We start from the raw sequence: 20142 nt of genomic DNA, 5'->3' as shown, positions 1-20142 counted from the left end.
TGCACTATACTGTGTTTTAATGTGGACATATTTGTATAAAGACTGACTACTAATGCAACACACATTAAATCTGAGGCATTGAAAGTTCTCATTCTGGGTGCTGATTCCTACAAAAAGTAGATTTGGATGAATAATTTCATTTTATTTTGGCCAATATTGTATTTATCAAACCCTATATCCCGCAACACAAGTAAAATCTAAAACTATAACTACTGGAGTTGCTTACACGGCAAGCATGAAAGCTACTAAACATGACAGAGTTTGTTAAACTGTATATACTTTAAATGCGGGGTCATACTGCTCTTGTAAAAGGGTACTTTTAACACCATTACTTACCCGCCGTAACACACCTCCAGCTGGGGGAGTGTCATCTGAGATTTTAACAGTATGAAGATGATTCACTTCCAATAGGACTCAGACAACTATGTTTGTCAAAGTGCACCACATATGACACTGGCTTTAAGCTTTAATCAAATGAAAACGATCAGTGATGTATTTCACTGAGCTGCAGTTGTGAAGGTTTTCCGTTTTTGTTCATGTTTTAGGTTTTTTCAGCTGTCAGTCCCGACACGTCTGCGCATGTGCAGTGTGTTACTTCCTCGCTTCTAACGTTGCTGTGGAGTGAGCTCCTTCAGTTGTTGTTTCTATCTTTGGTGTTAGAAGCATCACGGTGCGGCAGAGCGCACGAGTGTAGTCACCCAGGGACCCAGCTGAAATGTCGGAAAGTGGGAGCCAGGAAGCCGCCGGGGCCTCGAACGGCAGCGACAGCCCGACGAAACGGGCTCATAGACCGTCCGTTGGCAACACAGTGACCGTGGTGCTCGGGGCTCAATGGGGCGACGAGGGAAAAGGGAAAGTTGTGGATCTGTTGGCACAAGACGCGGATATGGTGTGCAGATGTCAGGTATGTGATCCCTCACCACCCCACCTCCTCTCGCATCACTACCTACTTAGTATGCGTCTGTTACCGGGTTAAGGTAATTACCGGAAATACCGCAGGTAACCGTTATGAGCTAGCTACCAAACACCGCTCCTCCGCGCTGTCACGCTGCATTCATGTCACACCGTTTAATTGCCAGCAGTCAAGCGGGAAAAAACGTTTTTGACAGTTCCGGACCCAGAGTGTGGGAGTTTGTGGCAACAACAATACCCTTTTAGTGAAACAACACCAGACATCTCGATGAAATGATGGCAGAATTGTTATATTCATTGATATTAATCAGCTGTAATAACAAGGTTAGCAGTAATGCCAACCGCTCTGAAAGTCGGAAAAAAAATGTTTAGTATTTTTCCTATTCTGCCGACATTGCTTGAATGCAGCATTGTTTCCTTTCCAGCTAACAGCGACTTTTTGCTAGCTAATGTTCATGTTTTGCTAAAGTCACCTTGAATTTCTGCTAGCTGCTTAGCTCTTCAAACACCTGTAATACTGTGATCAATTGTCTCCTGTCGTGTGCACACAACGTGATAGCTGAAGGTAAATAGTAGCCAGGTGCATCACTTAAGAGTGGGCTTTTTTGTGTGTTAAAGTCAGTCAGTGTCGTCAATGGAGTCTCCTGATGTTGGCGGTGTGATGTACGAAATCATGTGCCGCAGACACTTGTGGAATTACTATTTTAGCAACGATTTGTGAAGGCGCCATACTGTTCCCATGCCGAAATCTGAACCTCTAAGCCTCCAAATTTTAAACGCTATGACATCACAAACATTTATACATAGCGCTTTAAGTCAGAATCTGATGAGCGTATACCCTCTATAGCATATCGTATGTTTATTTTAGTAAATTTATCTAGTAACAGTAATGGAGTTTTACCTGTATAGCTTGATGTGCAGATGTTACAGAGGCTGTTAAGGTCTATGCTTCTTACAGGAAGACGGTAAGAATGGAAGAATTTGCAGTGCAACAAACTTTTACGAATCCCATTTACTTGCAAAAGGTAAACTGTTGTCATGGCGGATCCTTTAGTCACATTCTATCTGACGTTAAATACAGTCTATGTCTGTTTTTTAACCACAAGAAATAAGACTGTTTGAACGAACATTTTGTAGAAATACTGTCGTGTTTACTGTTTTGACTTGACTGCTTGGCTTGTTTCAAACGCCTCAACCTTGCGAGCAATCACGTGCTCACATAACCCCGACACGTACCACATCACTTCGACATCATCGGACTGAGTTTGTGTACATTCTCATCAAAATTCGAGACTTTTCTTTTCTCCTTAAAATCCAGCAGCCAATTTCAACGTACCGTCTTTCTCTCTGATTGGGAGAGGATCAAACTGAGCATGTGCAGTATGACCGTCATCTCTCCAGCATTATCTCTGATTGGAGAAAAAACGACTCCCAGTCTGCTGTGAAACATGATCATTATACACTGGAGTCCTCAAGCATGCTATTTGAAATATTGTAGGAATACACCAAAACGTCACCTCGGGTTGGTGGAGTTTTTCTCAACAAATTGTTAAATTTGAGGTGATTAGTTTGTCCCGAAGCTTCACTTAGACATATCTATACATGCACCCCACACATACCAAATATAAACCACCTTATCTTTTCAGACAGCATGGGAGTGGCTGCAATGCAAAAGCAAAGCAAGAGAGAAGAGTAAAGATGTGTGTTGATACATGCGTGTCTCAACGTGTAAACAGATGCTGGTTTCTTCTCAAAGTCAGAAACCAACATCTGGTTTCACATGTGTTGGGTATAAAGACGTGGATGTGATTGTGCAGTTAATGGAGACTTTTTCCACCTGACCCCTTCACTTATTCTCCGTCGGCATGTTGACTCAGTGGTTTAGTCCTCAGGATCTGGGATGAATTTTCATCCGCTCTGGTTTCCTCACTCAAATCAGTGGATTTGACTTTGTACTGTGCTGGGACGATTGCTGTGCTTGAACTCTGTGACAAAGGGTAGGCGGGACACTTTGAATCACCTTGTTGTTGAAATGTGCTATATAAATACATTTGTCTCGCCTGGGGAGTAACAGCAACAGAGGGAGGGCCTGAAATGCTTGAAAAGCCTCTGCCGTGATGGCGCACAGCCACGTATTTAATCAAAGATGAGAGCAGCGGTCTGGCTGACCCGTAAGAGACTGGTCATATTTGGTCTCTCTGGGCTGTGTAACCATGCAGTCATTCCACTTTTAACCTTGTGTTTTGAACCGGGCTAGTTATTGTCAAGACAACGAAACATTTGGAAACACCTCAGCTGGGTTTTGTTCACCTGTCAGTGTTATATATGCAGTATTTATTATTTTTGTTCCTTCGCGTTCAGTTACGTCCCACACATTCAAAAGATCTTTATCGTGGGACACAAACTGCATACATTTGCAAGTTTGAACCTTTTCATCTCAAGTTAAGTTGTTAACAGGTACTGTTACTATATTACCAGTATAGTTGAGATGAATAGTGAGCATTCAGTGTAGTTCAGTTAGAAAATGTATAGGCTTAAAGCTGGTTTTATACTTCTGATTATTATTGGGGTGACTTTACGGTAAGTGAGAGCTGAGTCTTAGTTTGTCTTTAACTGAAATAGATACGAATTGATCATCTTCTTAAATTAAGCATTAAATGCACCTGGTGTGGTTACATAAGATTTATACAGTATATTTTTTAACTTTGCAACAAGATATGACTTAAACCAGACGTTTTTCTCTGTGGTAACGACTGTTGCATTGAGCAGTAATATACATGAATGTGAGGCATATTTTCACTGCCGTTGTTGATGTTAATATTTCCACCTTGTTTTTTTCTAATTAGGACAGTCCGTCCACCTCTTAGCATCACGCCATGTTTCCCAGCCTCAATAATGAAACATCCTCATTGATCTTTTGACAGCTCGGAATGACTGTGGCGTTCAGGGAACCATTAGTTTTCTCTGTTGATAAGAAGTTGACATAACATGGATTCTCCTGAGTGTTGGAGCTTCCTTTTTCCTGCTGTCCTGCCAAGACTGGAACTGCGCTTTTGAATAAGAAAAAGTGATCGGCCTGCACAGCGTCCACTCCATACATCATCACATGTGCATCTGTGTTTATTGTGGGCTCGCTGATATGCGAGTGTGCAGTGAAGAGGCCGAGCAGATAGCGCTGATCTTTTTATAAAACAGGGTTTGTCAGCAGTTTGCTCGGTATTCCTTACAGTCCAGGGTCTTATGATCTGAGCAGTGTGTCGATGATGGCGTAAAACATATTTCGGGATGTTAAGGGCACGTCTCTGTTGTTAATTATCATGTGTTCATGCAGTTATTACTGCAGGGTCATACCTTTAGTCTTAAACACTCAGCCCAAGATTTTTGAGAGCTGTTTGGACAAATAAAGCAGTTATGTCGCCTTGGACTCTGAGAGTTTATCGTTAAAACACGCTGTTGATTGTCTCCTTGGAGATTTTGAGAATTAGATGAAAGAGCTGTGAAACAAGTTCATCAAGTGGAAGTGGTCTCGTTTGATTCCAGATAGGCTGAGTCATGATTATTCTGTGGATTTAGCCTTCTGGGTTTGCCTTGCCAGAGCTCACTTTATCTGCTGTGGTCTGTGTCATAATGATGTATGATTTCAGTTTTAAGGACGTGCGCCTCTCACGGTATTAATGCTCCAGACTTTGTTACTATGGAAACACTTGGTTTGGTTGCCCTGCTAGTCTTTTCACTGGACTTTTTTGTAAACAGAGGCTGTGGACGTTCGGTCGTTGGAGACTTATTGTGTATGTCACGGCAGAATTCACACGCACCCATTAGAAATATGTACATGCTTGTTCCCACAAAGCCAAGCTGCAGTAACTGTGTTTGTTTTCTGATTCATGGACTTTGTCTCCAAGTCACCTATCAACTTTGATGTTATAATTTTTTTAATTATTATTTGAAATAAGTCAATTAATAACTGAATCTAATCATGAGCATCCTGCTCAGCTCTTTCTAGCTTAGATTTCTTTTAGAGTTTGCAAACACAGTCTGTATTATAGTGTGCATCTAGTTTATTTAGCTTTGCATCTTGTAAAGCTCCAGGGCTCGAGCTGAGGAGCCTTTTCTTCACCGCTGTTAGGGCCCGTCTGCCTTTGCAGTTGGGTAAAGATTATAACTGCCGCTTAATGTCAAACTATAATCGAAAAGGGCAAGTGTCTGCCAAGATCAGGGCTTGAGACGGTGACGGTGCTCCACGTGACGTCCTGGCTGCATGCTTTTACACAGCCTGTGTGTTAACTGAAAACTGCGTAATAACCGAAGGTGAACAGAACAAATAAAAAGCTCCTGTTTCATTTCTAGGCAGAGGATTCAGTGTGACAGCATGCACACAGTGTGGTGAAACACCTTCCCCATTAGAAATGTGTGTGTTCTTTATTTTGTTTGTTCAGTCTCATTTTGTTGAGTTTGTGCAAGAGCTGAGACTTTAAAAGGAATCAGACAGTCAAAAACATGGCTGATGCAACACTGGATTAATCTTCAATATCTTTGTACAGATACTGACTATGATATTTACATTTCCTGTTAAGAAATGGCACATTTTACGACATACTATAATAAATAAAAAATCAACCTGACTTACATTTGATTGGTCCCCCACGGTGGCATTTGCAATACCAGCAGCAGCTACATGAAGTTCAGCCATCAGTAGCTTAATCGGGTACATCTGTGATAAAAAAACAAATGTAATAAGACGAGTTCTGCTCAAGCTCTTAAAAAAAGATGTATAGTGACATCTGCTGATCTGGTTTTCAGTTTTACTGCGCCTTTTGTAACACGTGTTGCAAACTGTGGGGGAGATTTGTGTTTAGAGAAAATGTTTAACATGCAGTGAGGGATTTAGACTGTTAAGTTGCAAAGCTGCATTGTGGGAGTAGTTTGATTAGAGGTTTTTTTTGGGGGGGGGGGGGATTAGCGTAGGGGGTAGTCAGTGGCGTAGTGGGTTGTGCAGGTGCCTGCATTCTCATACTGTTCTATCCATTAAAGGCATAAAAAAACAAAAAGAAATAGCGTAGACGGTTTAAATCCACTCAGCAGGCAGAAAGGTGGCAGAGATTTGGAAGGAAGTGTCTGATCATCTGCAAAAACTCCAACATATTCTTTTTTTTCTCTTTAACTGCCGTGAAGAATCAGGCTCTTTAGATGCTTCATAGTTTAAAACCACATTTCCAAAAAAGTTGTGACACTGTAAAATGACATTTTTCAATCCATCCATCTTTTCCATATTTAATTCATGCTCGTGGGGGGGCTGGAGTCTATTCCAGCTGTCGTCGGGCAAGAGGCAGAGTCCACCCTGAACGGGTCGCCACTCCATCAGCTTGTCTCCAACAGAGACAAACGAGATGAACAACCACGCTCACTCCTAAGGTTTCCACACAGAAAGCCACCTGCTGGGATTTAAACCAGTATGAACTAATATTAAACTAATATTTCATTCACAATAATACATAGAAAATATATCAAATGTTGAAATAAAAGTGAGACGTTTTCACCTTGAATTCGTTGGAAGTAACTTTTGTTTATTTTGCACAGACGGCGAGCATAAGATTTGTAAATCTTTTCCACTTAAAAGCTATTTAATTTATTTCAAAGATTGCAATAAAGGATGAACTAATGAACTCGTTCTAACGACTGAGATGTGCTCCACGCTTATGGTAAGCCACTTTGTGTACCAAAGCAAGGCCTGAGACGTGTGTTTATCTCACGTTTTTGAGTCCACAGTTGAGATCTTTTTCATATCAAACCTTTCAGGTGTGTCTTTGTCTGCTCGCCGCAGCGCACAGGGAACAGCACAGTAGCAGGTGAGCAGTAAAAGGGTTTGTCTCTCACGATGGGAATGAGACTCCGATCATGGGACTGTAGGAAGACTGTACTTCTTTGGTTCTGTGGGGGACGGGGGCGGATCGTAAAAGCAGTATCTAAAAAGGAGAGGCATCTGCCCCCCTACCCCTTTGGTGTGTTACCCATCACCACCTTAAGGGAACCGCTATGGCCAGGAATAACTTCATGTGGCCAAAGCACATGCTGAGCTTGATTTATAACCACGGGCTACAGAGTTGGGAACACAGGATGGACAAAGACGGTAGACACAAGCTGCAGGGGCAAGAATGGATCTGCAGTTATGAATAAAACTGTTGTCTTCGCTTATTTGTCCCTTTGTTTCCCAAGCTGTTTTTTTCTGCTTATCTTCTTAGAGTTTCACTGCTTATGTTTAAGCTCTGGGTGTGAAACATATCGCAGGGAGGAACAAAGCTGGTCGGTTTGTGTGTCCTGTTCCAAGAACTGGCTGTTCCCCTTCCCTGTAGTTCCCACTTCTTTGTGCTTTCTTCTGTGCAGTCAGCTGTGCTCGATCATGTGAATGCAGCCTGAATGCTGCATCCAGATGGACATTTGGCAAGTTAATATCTGCTCGTATTAAAACATTGTCTCTTTTGACCAGCGGATGTGTTTGCCCGTTGCCATCAGAGAGTTATGGTCAGTACAGTTACAGAGGATGGATATGTGATTGTTTTTGGGGAAGGAATGAATGAATGAATACATCTTGTTGATTGTGAAACAGGGTGTTTGTAATGTTTAGCTTTTGTTTTAGCCAATTAAAGCATTGCTTATTATCACTTGTGTCCTCATCACATCCTCAGGCTGGATGCTGGGGGCTAACAGTCAGGCCAACAAAGTGCAAGCCGCTCCTTTTTTCATTACTGCAGAGCAAATAATTAAAACAGACAGAATTTTAACGCAGATGTAAACTGGACCTACAACACATCTCACACAGATCATGGATTCAGTGCGTGTTCTGAAAACAACTCGAGCAGAAAACTAAAAGAGCAACAGCTCAAAGATAATATCTCTGCTTCTCAAGTTCTGTTTTTTAAAGTTTTTTCATTTCTGTGCACGTTGGGAGCAGCAGTCTTGTCAGAACCTGTTCGAGCGGTTATGTTTCGAAAGACTTGAAGACCTTTCAGCTGTTTAACATCTAATACCAGCGATATTTGAACTTGACACGTTTGTCAGTAAGTTTACATTGTTCCAAGATGTTTATTTGAGGTCTGAGTGCACACTACTGAGCAGGAGCGTCTCAGCAACAGCACAGCGTAACAACACTAACAGACCAGGGGTTTGTGCTCGTTGCTACTCGCCAAACTATTCAGCCTGTCCTCACTCTCTGTAAAACAGTTTAGGCCTCCATTAGGCCTCTGTTTGCCTCACCTCATCAGCCATGTTGTTTCTCTGCAGGGCGGCAACAACGCGGGACACACTGTGGTGGTGGACTCGGTGGAGTATGACTTCCACCTCCTACCCAGCGGAATCATCAACCCCAAGGTCACTGCCTTCATCGGTGTGTAATACACAACAGTACACCCTCACTTTTATGCAATCTGCTCACACAGGTAGGCACACTCCCAAGGTCATCCTTTCTCACTCATTTTCTTGGTGACTTGATCAGAATCACATTTATTCAAGCGCTCGTCATCACTGTTTCAGACTCTGCTTTCAAGGCTGCTCCTCTTAGTGTGATCAGCTTGACTCAGCGCCAGTCTCCAGGCTGCATCACATCCACTCATCTGCAGTAACTTCATTAGCTAATGGAGTCTTAACTCTTTCTGCAAGGCTTCCAACCCTCCACGCATCTGCACTTTAGCATACGGCCGTTGATGCTGCAGTAATCATATCTCTGCATTATTTTATTTGTGTGTGACATATTAGTGCTCCGCTGCAGGCTGAAATGCTCCGTGTCACATTTAATTGCGCACAGTGTGTTCAGAAAATGACTTAAACATCGGAGCTTATTGCGTGGTTTGTGGTGAATCTCCACCTGTGCCTTCCAAATACGGTTGAGTAGTTCACATAAGGGACAAGAGTCATGGCAGAGTCACATACTGAGGACAAGATGACGCAGATCCAGTGATTGTATTGACAACATCTCGGACTCACTTGCTCTTTCTAAAGTGGGAGATTATGCCTTGTAAACCTATATCTTCCCACCTGGTGGTGATCCACCGTGGCCCGTGGCTCAGTATGTAAGGTACTGTCCTTGTCCTGTTGTGGTGGGAACCTCTTGGCATCTCGATCCGATTATGATTCATAGAGCTGTGATGTGATTATAAAACAGCTGCCAATGCACCTTGATGCGTCTTTTCTTTTTCTTTTCAGGACTTCTTTGTACGTTCAAAGCAAAGTGTTTGTAACGATTCCTCATGAATTTACCTCCATTTACCTCATGGTAATGAAACAATTAGAGGAGATGTGGCCAGTTAACTGGAACCATACTTTGCCGACATATTATCTTTAGCACCGAAAAAGAATGAACAGGTAAAGGAACTTCATATCTGATTAGCAATATAATCACTCGGCTGTTAGAGCACACGAGACTGTCTGATAATCATCTTTTATGGAGTCGACGGTTTCTGTCACATCAAATGTGGCACGCACCACAGGTCTGACCAGATTTTTTAATTCTTTTCTTGACTTTGGTTTTGATCTAAATTTTTGAGCGTGTGAGTCACTGTGTTAATAAAGTTGGCATGTTGTTTCTCAGCTCCAAAGTACACAACGCAGTGCCTAAACCCTGCTTCAAAGAAGCTTTCCGAGCCAGGTTGAAGCTTCGACTTGAGCTGTGAACATGTGGTTTCTCAAGTGGCTCATCAGATCTGTGATTCCAGCCTAATGCAGGGAGTACCACTCAGATTTCCCACAAGCTCCACATTGTTCCGCGTTCGACTTCAGCTTTTCCGAGTAACTCGTATTGCATTCCGTCAACATCATCTTATCGGTTAACATGTAGAAAATAGTTTTTTGACATTTGTAAATCAGAATCTTCCGTCCCCGCATCTTGATGCATCTAAGATCTGATGTGCTTTTTTGATATGTTCATTAAATGTATTTTTTAGTATTGTTTGATTATTTCCATCCATTCGTTTCACATTAAGTGCAATAAACAGATGTGAAGTCAGTCGGCCTTCGTCGTTCAGGCACAGGTCCGTGCAGTGGTTTCACACTTTCAGGATGCCCATTGATAACTTGCCCCGAGTCAGATTACAGAGAGACCTCAAAACAAATCGAGAAGGTTTTTTACATCCATCACACTGTGAGCTGTACGTGTTTTGATCTCCTGTTAGTCATTTTGCAGGTTAAAGCCAGGTTTGTTACTAGGTTTTTTTTAACTGAAAGTGTCTTTAAACGTGTTTATCCGGGAAATGCTGGTCATTTGTTCTCACACCGTTTCCCTCTTGGTGTCATTTTGCATCGCATTCTTCATTTCTTACATTTAATTTGGTCAAAGTAATTACCTTGCCTTCTCCACTTAATGCTGCTCAATTAAAAGATAATTAGAGCCAGCTGTTGGAATACTCATGAGAGCTGGTGACAGAGTTTCACATCACAGTCAGGCTGGCAGTGGCACACTCTGACTTTAGCTGAGATTCAACTTAAGATTAGATTTTTCCGTGAAGGGAAGCTCCAATTCTTACTTAGTTATCGTCTTTATTCACCAGAGAGAAAGGAGGTTCTTCCGTCCCGCAATTCCTTGCTAAATATGAGGTCAGAAGGACGAGCAGCCTGTCACAACACTATATTTAACAGTTAGAATCTTTCATAATGAAATTATATTCTATATTACATGGTATATATGCCTGATAGGATTGCAATAGATTAAGTATCTAAAGCACCTTTTGTAAAATATTGATTAAACAGTTGTAGTTTTAGTGCTTAAGACTTTCTTTCCTGCCGCTTTTTCTTAACCTCTTGACGATTTCCATTGAGGTCAAGGAAAAGAGCCGAGGAAAAGACGATAAGAGGTCATTTTGTTGACTATTTGACAGGACCCCAGGTTCCCGATCAGTCCTCTGGTGTGTTTGCAGGTTGTACCAGGGGACACTTTCTGACTTCTACTTTTAAGTCTGATTCCAAACTAGCTTTATAAGCTTAAATTATTGATATAGTATTAAGATTTATCTGCAAACCTGACATGATGTGACTATATGTAGCTGTTACCGAGTAACCTGAGCACAAACTCATGCTTCAGAGGGACAGTCCCATGAATATGCTCACATGATGAGCTTTAATTAACAACCACAGATATGGCCTGCTGCTGGTAACGTTTCTTATTTGAATAGCATTGCTTTAGAGTTTTTAGTGTCTGGATGTCAGAAATCATACTAGCTTTGGTGCACCCTCAATTTCCATTGTCATATAGAGCAAAATGTTCCTTTTGTTGAGGACGGCTGTGGCAACGATGCAGCACCGTGATACTAGCAGCTCATACTGATTCATCAAATTAAGCCTGGATTGGCCTCGATATCGATCCTCGGAGCTGCTCAACACCTGTCTGCTCACAGCATCAGAAACTGCAGCCTTTAAAATGACAAAACTGAACTCTTATTCCTTCTCTATGGTTTTTCAAGAAAAAAACCCTCTAAGGCGTCATTAGATACACCTGACAAATTAAAACAGGATAAGAAACAAGGGAAACGCCATTTATTTGACCCACAGTGACATTATTTTTCATTTGCTAGAATTCTGTTGTAACTCAAACGTCGTTTAATTTCTTTTCTCCCTCAGGCAATGGTGTCGTGATCCACCTTCCAGGCCTGTTTGAAGAGGCTGAAAAAAACGAACGGAAAGGAAAAGGTGAGTGGTTAATGGGAATCATATCCATGATATCTGTTATCCTTAATCAACCATGGAGACTTAAAGTGTATCTGTGTGTGTGTTCAGGCCTAAAAGACTGGGAGAAAAGGTTGATCATCTCAGACCGAGCACACATTGGTAAGTTCTTCCACGTCCGCCTCTGGACTCTTTTATTTTAATCTGTGTGTGTGAAAGTTCGAATGGAGGCATGGAGAAATGTGTGCGTGTGTGCGGGCGGGTGCTGGGGGGTGTGTGAGCCCTGCTTTCTCTGAGGTGTGTGAGAGTGTGTGTCCCCTCTCTCCCTCCTCCGCAGTGTTTGACTTCCACCAAGCGGTCGATGGCGTTCAGGAACAGCAGAGGCAAGAGCAAGCAGGCAAGAAGTAAGGAACCTGTTGCTTAAAAATGGCTGCAACACTCACATCCTCACACGACACGCACCATGATCACAAACGTGGAAGGACAGGGATCAGTTTGGAGATTTATCTTGACGTCACAAAGCTCACCACTGATCCACATGCTGTATTACACAACTTGCAGCTTTCAGTCAAGTGAAAACTATTCTTACACTTCCGTGCCGAACTGCAGCATGTCGTATCCTTACTCCCAACTTTGCTTGAACGCTCTTTCTTTCGTTGTTTTTCTGAAAGGGGCTGAAGAAAAGTCGATTACTGTGGGCGCTGTTCTCGTAAAAAGTCTGCAACGTTACATGCCAAATAGCAGTTATTCATCTCTCATAAAACTGCTCCACAACAGCCAGGAATGCCTTAGCGGTTCTGTCTTGTCTTCATTTAGCTTGGCACACCCTCATGTAAAGGTAATTTGGGCAGAGTAAATTCATGAGGAATCGTTACAAATACTTTGCTTTGAACGTACCAAGAAGTCCTGAAAAGAAAAAGAAAAGACGCATCAAGGTGCATTGACAGCTGTTTTATAATCACATGGCACAACGGATCGAGATGTTCCCACCACAAAACCTTGGTTGAGTGCATCACTTTGTTAAGGAGACGCTGATTGCGTCAGTGCAAATGTAATTATTGTAATTATCCTTTGTATGAAACCTGTTATCAGAACATTTTATTGGGTTCCCTCCATTTTCTGGAGGACTGCTTGATCAGGGGCCTTGAAGGGACTCCGGGGTGAACTCCGGTGCTGCAGGAATGTTTTTATGTTTATCAATACCTGTTTTTTTTCAGCTGAGAAGCACCTGATTCAATTGCAAACTGTTGGAAGATATGCAGGAATTTCTGTTTGCAACAGTTAATCTTAAGGCATTTTACTTCGGGGGTGGGAGTGGAATTCCAGGTAGAAACCCAAAGCAAATTGCTGTAGACATTGCATTCTCAGATTTCAGGACATCTTTAGAATATTTTAGGACTGCAGTGCTTGGGTCAAAATGGTTGCTTTCACATACATGTCTCTTCACTTTCCACACAAGCTTCAACTTTATTTTAGAGTAGCGTCCATGAGCTTGATTAGCTTTGTCCGGAGGGGTCAAAGAGCAGCAGGTCTCCCAGTGACCGAGTAAACCAGAAGGTTCCTGCTTTTTCACTCAGTGGGGTTACATGGCACGATAAAGAATCAAATTAATGGCGTTATTAAGTTCATGTATACACCTTAGTCTGACTAAAAATGGACCGGATCGGGTTCCTCGCAGTCGGATTAAGACCCCAAGATAACTCGGTTGATAGTCGCACTAAACATGCTTGTATACGGTGAATTGGACTTTGTGTTCTGCGCATGTTCGAGATTTTTTCCCGGGGTGGTGACTCGGAGGTCGAAGGAGACGATCAGCGCTGGCGTCTTTCCTCCATAATCATCGCAACCATGAGCGCTGTTGTGCATTGCATTGTGCAAACGAAACGTAGAGGGACGTAGCTTAATCTTGCTCTTCGTTCGCCATCTTTCTCGAATGCCTGAGTTTGTGGTTGTTGTTGGTAGTGAAATGGGTACAGCGCCACCTATTGTACCGGGTATGACATGCTTTGTGCCAGTGATTCGATTTATTCACCGCCATATATATTTGGATAATTGCCCTTTCCCAAATAAGGAGCATAGTCCAACTATAGCTTGAATTAATTGAATTGAATTAATCTTATCATGTAGACCCACTGACTGGCTTTAAAGTGCAAACACACTGCTCTGGCATGCTGTAAATCCAGTTATTCAGCTCTCTGTTTTTCTAATTATGTTTTTCTCATTCATTATTTACCCTGGCAGTAAACTACCGGAAACTTTGTGAGAAAATGTTTTGACAAACCTGAGGAACAGGCAGCTCAGCAGCCAAAGCCCCAAACTTAAAGCGAGAGTGTGTGTTAGACAGAGAAAGAGTAAATGTTCACCGGGGTGCCTTAACGACACAGTCATTACAAGCTGTGGATTCCCATTAGCGACAGTCATGCTGCAGTACGAGCCCTGCTGCAACCCCTTTGCATTTAAATGCAAAAACTACCAAAAGATCTGAAGATGTGCAAAGACGATAAAAGCTCTTTAACGGATACAGTTTAACAAATCTGTATTTTAGAAAAAAACGACAAGTATGAGAAGTGGAATTAGTCACAATTTAGTCTAAATTCAAGTTTCCGGTTTAGGTTTCCTAAAGTTAGTAAAAGCAAGTCTAGAGTCTGAAGTTTGAATAAGAGACTCTCAGTTCTGTAGTTACTCTAAGACGCTACAAGCACACAACACAAACACTTTGTGGTGACATTTGTTGTGATTTACAGCTTTACAAATAGAACTGAAAGGAAGAAATATAAGAAACCATTCAATCAGGTGAATTATTATGGATGTGTGTTCTGACGCAGTCTGATGGTGCCTTTAAATGTTCTCTCTACATTTTTAAGTTGAAAAGTGTTGTAATGTACTCAAAAACATTCAAGGTGATGAAATGCAATGCAAACGTCTTCTTACAAAAGAACTCGCACACATTTCTCATTAGCTCACGAGTTTGTCCATCATTCTGAGGCTAAATTGTCCCGTATTTCATAAAAAAGTGATTACAGTTGAACTTTTCTGTCTGACTTTCTAACCACTGGTGAAAACATGTCGGCCTCACACTCACGCACTTTTGCACACATGGTGACCGGATACCTCATGTTTTACTCCGACCGGCTGCTATTAGTGAAACTCAATAACCGCCAAGGACCTTTGTCTATTTCTGTTCTGTAGTTTGCATGGTGGGTAAGCAAATTTTGCTGTGCCAAGCCTTCCTTTTAATAGACAGAGTATTCTGATGTTGACGCGCTGTCCTATGGAAATGTGTGTTTGGTTTACTTTGTTTCAGTCATTTTCCCCTGACAGTGTGTCGTGTATAAAACGACCTTACAGAGTTTCAGCTGGTACAGTAGTGTGACGGGATGATCTGTGTCTGTCTTTCACCTGAGAATGAAATGATCACCAGTGGAATATTCAAATAGTTTCCACATCACGTGCTGGCACCTACCCCCCAGTTAATAGCCATTTTACCAAGCTGCAGTTGTTGCAGACATGTTGGTTCTAGAGTCTGTTTTGCATGTTTTTCTTTCATTTTAAGTCTCATAAACAGTCATATGGACTTTAGATCCAGTCATACTCGGGGATTTTCCTTCGAGTTAAACCCACTGGGTCAGGAGGTGTTAAGAATTTCCAGGAACCGTGTGACTAACATGAACTTTGAAACGGTAAAAAGGCATGTCGTGGACTGAGGTCATGTTAATGTGTTTTCTGTGTTTTGTTTTGTTTTTTTCCCCCACTCTGTTTTGGCCCGGCCCAGCCTCGGGACGACGAAGAAGGGCATTGGTCCGGTGTACTCCGCCAAAGCAGCTCGTAGCGGTCTCAGGATATGCGATTTGCTGGCAGACTTCACTCAGTTCTCTGAAAGGTCGGTTCCAGCAGACATACCTGTCTTTGGCTCTACTTAACAAGCGTTCAGAGTCAGCACAGCTAAGATTTAACATTTCAAACTAATCTACAAAGAAAGTATGTTTGTCACAGGGCTCTTTGCTTTGACCCGACTGGCCTCATTATTATGTTTTGCCACGTAGGCCTAGAGTAATGCTCCCTTATGCCCCAAACTGCTCACGTTTTCAAACATAGCGTCACGTAATGTAAGGAAAGAAATGTTTGCAGATATGTAAACATGAGGGAAAGGTGGGACTTCTCTATCCCACTGCATCACATTGCTGATAAGAGTCATATCACATGACGAGAGCCACAGTGTGAAAGGTAACTAACCAAAGCTGACCACTGCTGTATGTTACAGGTATAAAGTATTGGCCCGGCAGTATAAGTCTATGTACCCAACACTGGAGATTGACATAGAGGGAGAGCTGCTGAAATTAAAGGTAAGTATTAAAAAAAAAAAAGTTATTAAAAGAGAAAAGGCCTGTCTTTACAGATTTAAAAGTTCTTTTCTTTCTGTAATATAATGAATTTCTTCGTTGTAGGACTACGTGGATCGGATCAAGCCCATGGTGAGGGACGGCGTGCACTACATGTACGAGGCTCTTCATGGTTCTCCGAAGAAGATCCTCGTGGAAGGAGCCAACGCAGCGCTACTCGACATTGACTTCGGTCAGTAAATCCCAGCGGGCGCCACAGATGACCGTGCCTCACTTTAATTTGCTTCTGTAAATTTGGACTGAATACAAACGTTTGGATACTTTTAAGTTTGCAATGCTCTTTACAAAAGCCTGCTTGGAGGCCAGACTAGAGACAACGGTGAGTCGAACTGTTTTCTGACGTGCCCACAGTGTTCAGGTTCATCTTCCACGCTCACAAGTTAAAACCACTCGTTGTCACCGGACTGTGCATGAGAACGAAGATGACCGCTGTATTTTTCCTCTCAGATAATAATATACTGATCTCAACACTAACGCGTTGCTGTAACAGAACAGACATGTAGTCATTGAGAGCAGTGACACCAATCAACACTATTATTTTAACTCTGCACTCTGATAGCCAAACATTCCCTCTCTCTGACTGACTGTCTGTACTTGATTAGGAAACATCTCTGAAGCAACAAATTTTGATTCATCTCTAGATTTTAAGCCTCACAAAACTCTCATGAAGGCTTGTTTGGAATTTGGGAGCATGTATGGCGCCAGCATTTATGTAACGAGCACTTTGACGGGACATGTTAGAGCTGATGAACGCGCTGTTGTAGACATCTGAACTGTGTCTGAACGCTGGGTCGATCTCCATGAGAGCAGCCTCCAGCATCTGGGTCTGAAAACACAAACCTTGATCTGTTTTACATCAGTTTATTATTCTCTGAGGTCTTATTTATGTTTTCCATGTCGAAGACACGACTGATTCACTGAGTTTGTCACATTAGCAGCAGACAGATGCACGTTTTACTGCCGGTTTCTACTGTATAGATGTCGAGCAGGATGAGTTCACTGCTGATGTCGTTGCAGGGACATATCCGTTTGTGACATCATCCAACTGCACGGTGGGCGGGGTGTGCACTGGCCTCGGCATGCCTCCTCAGAATGTGGGCGAGGTTTATGGGGTCGTGAAGGCGTACACCACCAGAGTGGGCATCGGTGCTTTCCCCTCAGAGCAGAGCAACGTAAGAGGACACACAACATGCCTCAAGCACAGCCATTTTTAACTTTCAAGTTGCGTTTTTGTCACAGGAAAAACGAGCAGTTTAGAGCAAGCCTCAAGTTTTACAGACACAATGAAGCATAAAACCCAAGTGTCACAGAAGCTGAGCAAAAACAGAACGCTTCCGATCATTATACTTACAATTTGTGGGGTTGTGGCTTGATATGATTGTCAAACGGCACCACCTGGAGGACGTCTGCTTACATTGCACTCAACTGTAGTTTTCGGTATTTGTTAAGGTCAGTTAATCAGCCAGCGACACCTGCTCGTGACTTTAACCACTGGTTGCCTTATTTCCGTTTCTGTAACTGCAGGATGATACGAATTTCAACAGCTCTCTAAATACTGTGTGTGCTCACATTGTGGTTTTTTAGGAGGTCGGAGAGCTGCTCCAGACTCGAGGGAAGGAGGTTGGTGTGACCACCGGCAGGAAAAGACGGTGTGGTTGGCTCGATCTGGTGCTCATCAAATATGCACACATGATTAATGGCTTCACTGCGTAAGGCTTCATTGGTTTTCTTTCATTAATACATTTATTTCATTCATTCATTCATGTACTCTTCATTTGAAATTGATACAAAAGATTTGTGCTTTTCTATTAATATTATTAATAGTAATATTATTATTGTACAGCTCACTTGAATATTACCTTTCATTTGATTTGAATACATCTGAGCTCTGCTTTTTAACTAAACATACTTAAAAACATTCCTGCTTAAAAACATACCGACGGCTGCTGTGGTGAAAGTTCATGTGTATCCAGTATGGGTTAAAAACATTGATGCAAAGTATTTTTAAAGGTCACTTTTAAAAAGGCAGGGCTTGTTGGTTTTTATGTAAAGTTGTCCCTTTTTTCTTGCAGTTTAGCCCTCACCAAACTTGACATACTTGACGTGTTCCCAGAGATCAAAGTGGGCGTAGCGTACAAAGTCAACGACCAAACTATACCTCACTTTCCAGGTGGGTCTATGTTTGAACGATGACGTGTTCAGTGGCAGTGAATAAGACTGAATCTCAGGCTATCGGGTTCAGTAGTTTGGATGCAGCCTTTTCCAACTGAGTCACATTTTTGGCTTTTAACATCAAGATCAAAGAGTGGATTAGATGCCTTTCTGCTTTCAGTGGATATCGCCAAATCTCTTTTCTTCTTCTTCTAATCTATACGCCTATTTATAGAGAGCGGCACTTCTAGGCCGAGACATATCGATCTGTTGTGATACAGCCGTTGCTCTACTGTAAGGTTAATGGTGTGATCTCATCCTGACCAGTCTCTATTGTCATTGATTTGTGCCAGCCAATCAGGAGCTGTTGCAGCGCGTCGAGGTTGAGTACGAGGCGCTACCCGGCTGGAACAGCGACACCTCGGCGGCTCGAAGCTTCAAGGAGCTGCCTGAGAACGCCCAGAAATACGTTCGCTTCATTGAGGAGCATGTGGGAGTGCCTGGTACGCTTAACACACACAAACAGAACTAAACTCTCTTCCTCTGTAGTATTTTTGGAGCAACATCTGACACTTTTCTCTTTTAACGGGTCCCATTCTGCCCAGATGCCAACACATTTACTCCCACTGGCATTTTTCCCCCTTTTGATAACTTTGCACTTGATGTTTTTTTTTGGTCATCCTTGATTATTCAGCTGACCATTTTCATTAGATTAAGACTAATTACTTTGAACCATCCCTAAAGCCCTAACTGAATTGGGGGGGTATTTTGAACTCTCTGCTTGGAGTTGGCTGTGGGAGCTGGTTTCATTGAACACCTTCAAAGAAGCTGTTAACAGTTTAGAGGCAGGACCTTCAGGCTGCAAGTTTGACCTGCGACGACTACTTATGACCTTATGTTGAATCCTCACAGTTTTGGATTTAGAGTTGGGTTAATTACGAACCTGTCAGGGGAAACAAAGCAAAATGTAACAAAATAACAAAAAAAATGAACCAAGCTTGAGTCAAAAGATAAACGACAGCCAAACCCTTTAAGAGATTCTGTGGTGAAAAGAATTTTCTTTTGTGTTCAGATCAGTACAAGAGGGGGGTTGAAAGTCTAGATTGACGCTGACACCCCTGTTGTAGGCAGGCAAAGGGCTGTGAAAGGAAGTGATATTTGAATTAACCATGTCTACCGTCAAACTTGGAGCCTAAGTTTTTCTATTTGTCATATTTACACCATTTACTTTCACTGCACAAACACACACCAAATCAACAAGAAAACACAAAAAGCAGATTTACATTAACCAGGTTATTATAGGGCAGGTAAACGCAGTCTTTTCAAGTTGAATGTTTTTAGTTGTCAGACATAGAAGCGCCGTGTGAGAACGCAAAAGATTCACATCAGTTGGGCCCGACATTAAGTCGTCACGCCAGCTCCCGAAGGCCTCGTTTCTGTTAGAGAATGCGTCTGACGCAGACAATGCCCCGTTGCGTGTGACGCGTGGAGGAAAAAACTCATTTCAGGGTTTTGACCACATCTCCAAACTTTGCCCAAACTATTTATAAGAAATTAAAGTATCGTTTTCCTGCTCCCTGTTTCCTCAGTCAAATGGATCGGAGTGGGCAAGTCTCGGGAGTCCATGATCCAGCTGTTCTAGACGCAGGAGGAGAAACACTAGTGAAGATGACGCGCAGCAGCGAATCAACTGTACCCTGCCCCCCCAGCCCCGCCCCGCCCTGCCCCCCTCCCCTACACACACACACACACACACACACACACACACACAGCCTACCTACCTGTCTCAACTCTCCGGCAGAGACACGATCACGTCTGTTTGTAATGTTTTACCTCTGTAGCGTCAAACTGTCCCATGTTACAGACCGGACCGGACCTCTCCAGAAGAGACTCGCATCAGACTGACCACTGTGTTTGAAAAGTTTCCAACGTCTCCATCTTTTTAACAGTTTTAAACTCCAGGATAACAGCGTCCCTTCTTCATTTGTCCGTTTTGATGTCGTAGTCGTTTATTTCAAGCAAACAAAATAGC

General features: G+C 42.5%; 1 protein-coding gene across 1 annotated transcript; it reads left to right on the top strand.

Annotated features, from left to right (window-relative positions):
* The first annotated feature begins 592 nt into the window (after positions 1-592).
* On the top strand, positions 593-19790 carry adss2 (adenylosuccinate synthase 2). The gene is made up of 13 exons (XM_072390742.1): positions 593-904; positions 8191-8293; positions 11515-11583; positions 11671-11721; positions 11897-11963; positions 15332-15439; positions 15821-15902; positions 16005-16131; positions 16977-17131; positions 17544-17668; positions 18032-18129; positions 18464-18613; positions 19700-19790. Exons 1-13 carry the CDS (start codon positions 716-718, stop codon positions 19750-19752), a joined length of 1377 nt encoding a protein of 458 aa, XP_072246843.1. The 5' UTR covers positions 593-715; the 3' UTR covers positions 19753-19790.
* Positions 19791-20142: the final 352 nt, after the last annotated feature.

This window comes from Leuresthes tenuis, unplaced genomic scaffold, assembly GCF_036924035.1.
Source record: "Leuresthes tenuis unplaced genomic scaffold, fLeuTen1.0.hap1 SCAF_8, whole genome shotgun sequence".
Classification (NCBI taxonomy): Eukaryota; Metazoa; Chordata; class Actinopteri; order Atheriniformes; family Atherinopsidae; genus Leuresthes; species Leuresthes tenuis.
Note: the sequence above shows the minus strand (reverse complement) of the source record. Positions and strands in the feature narration are given on the sequence as shown.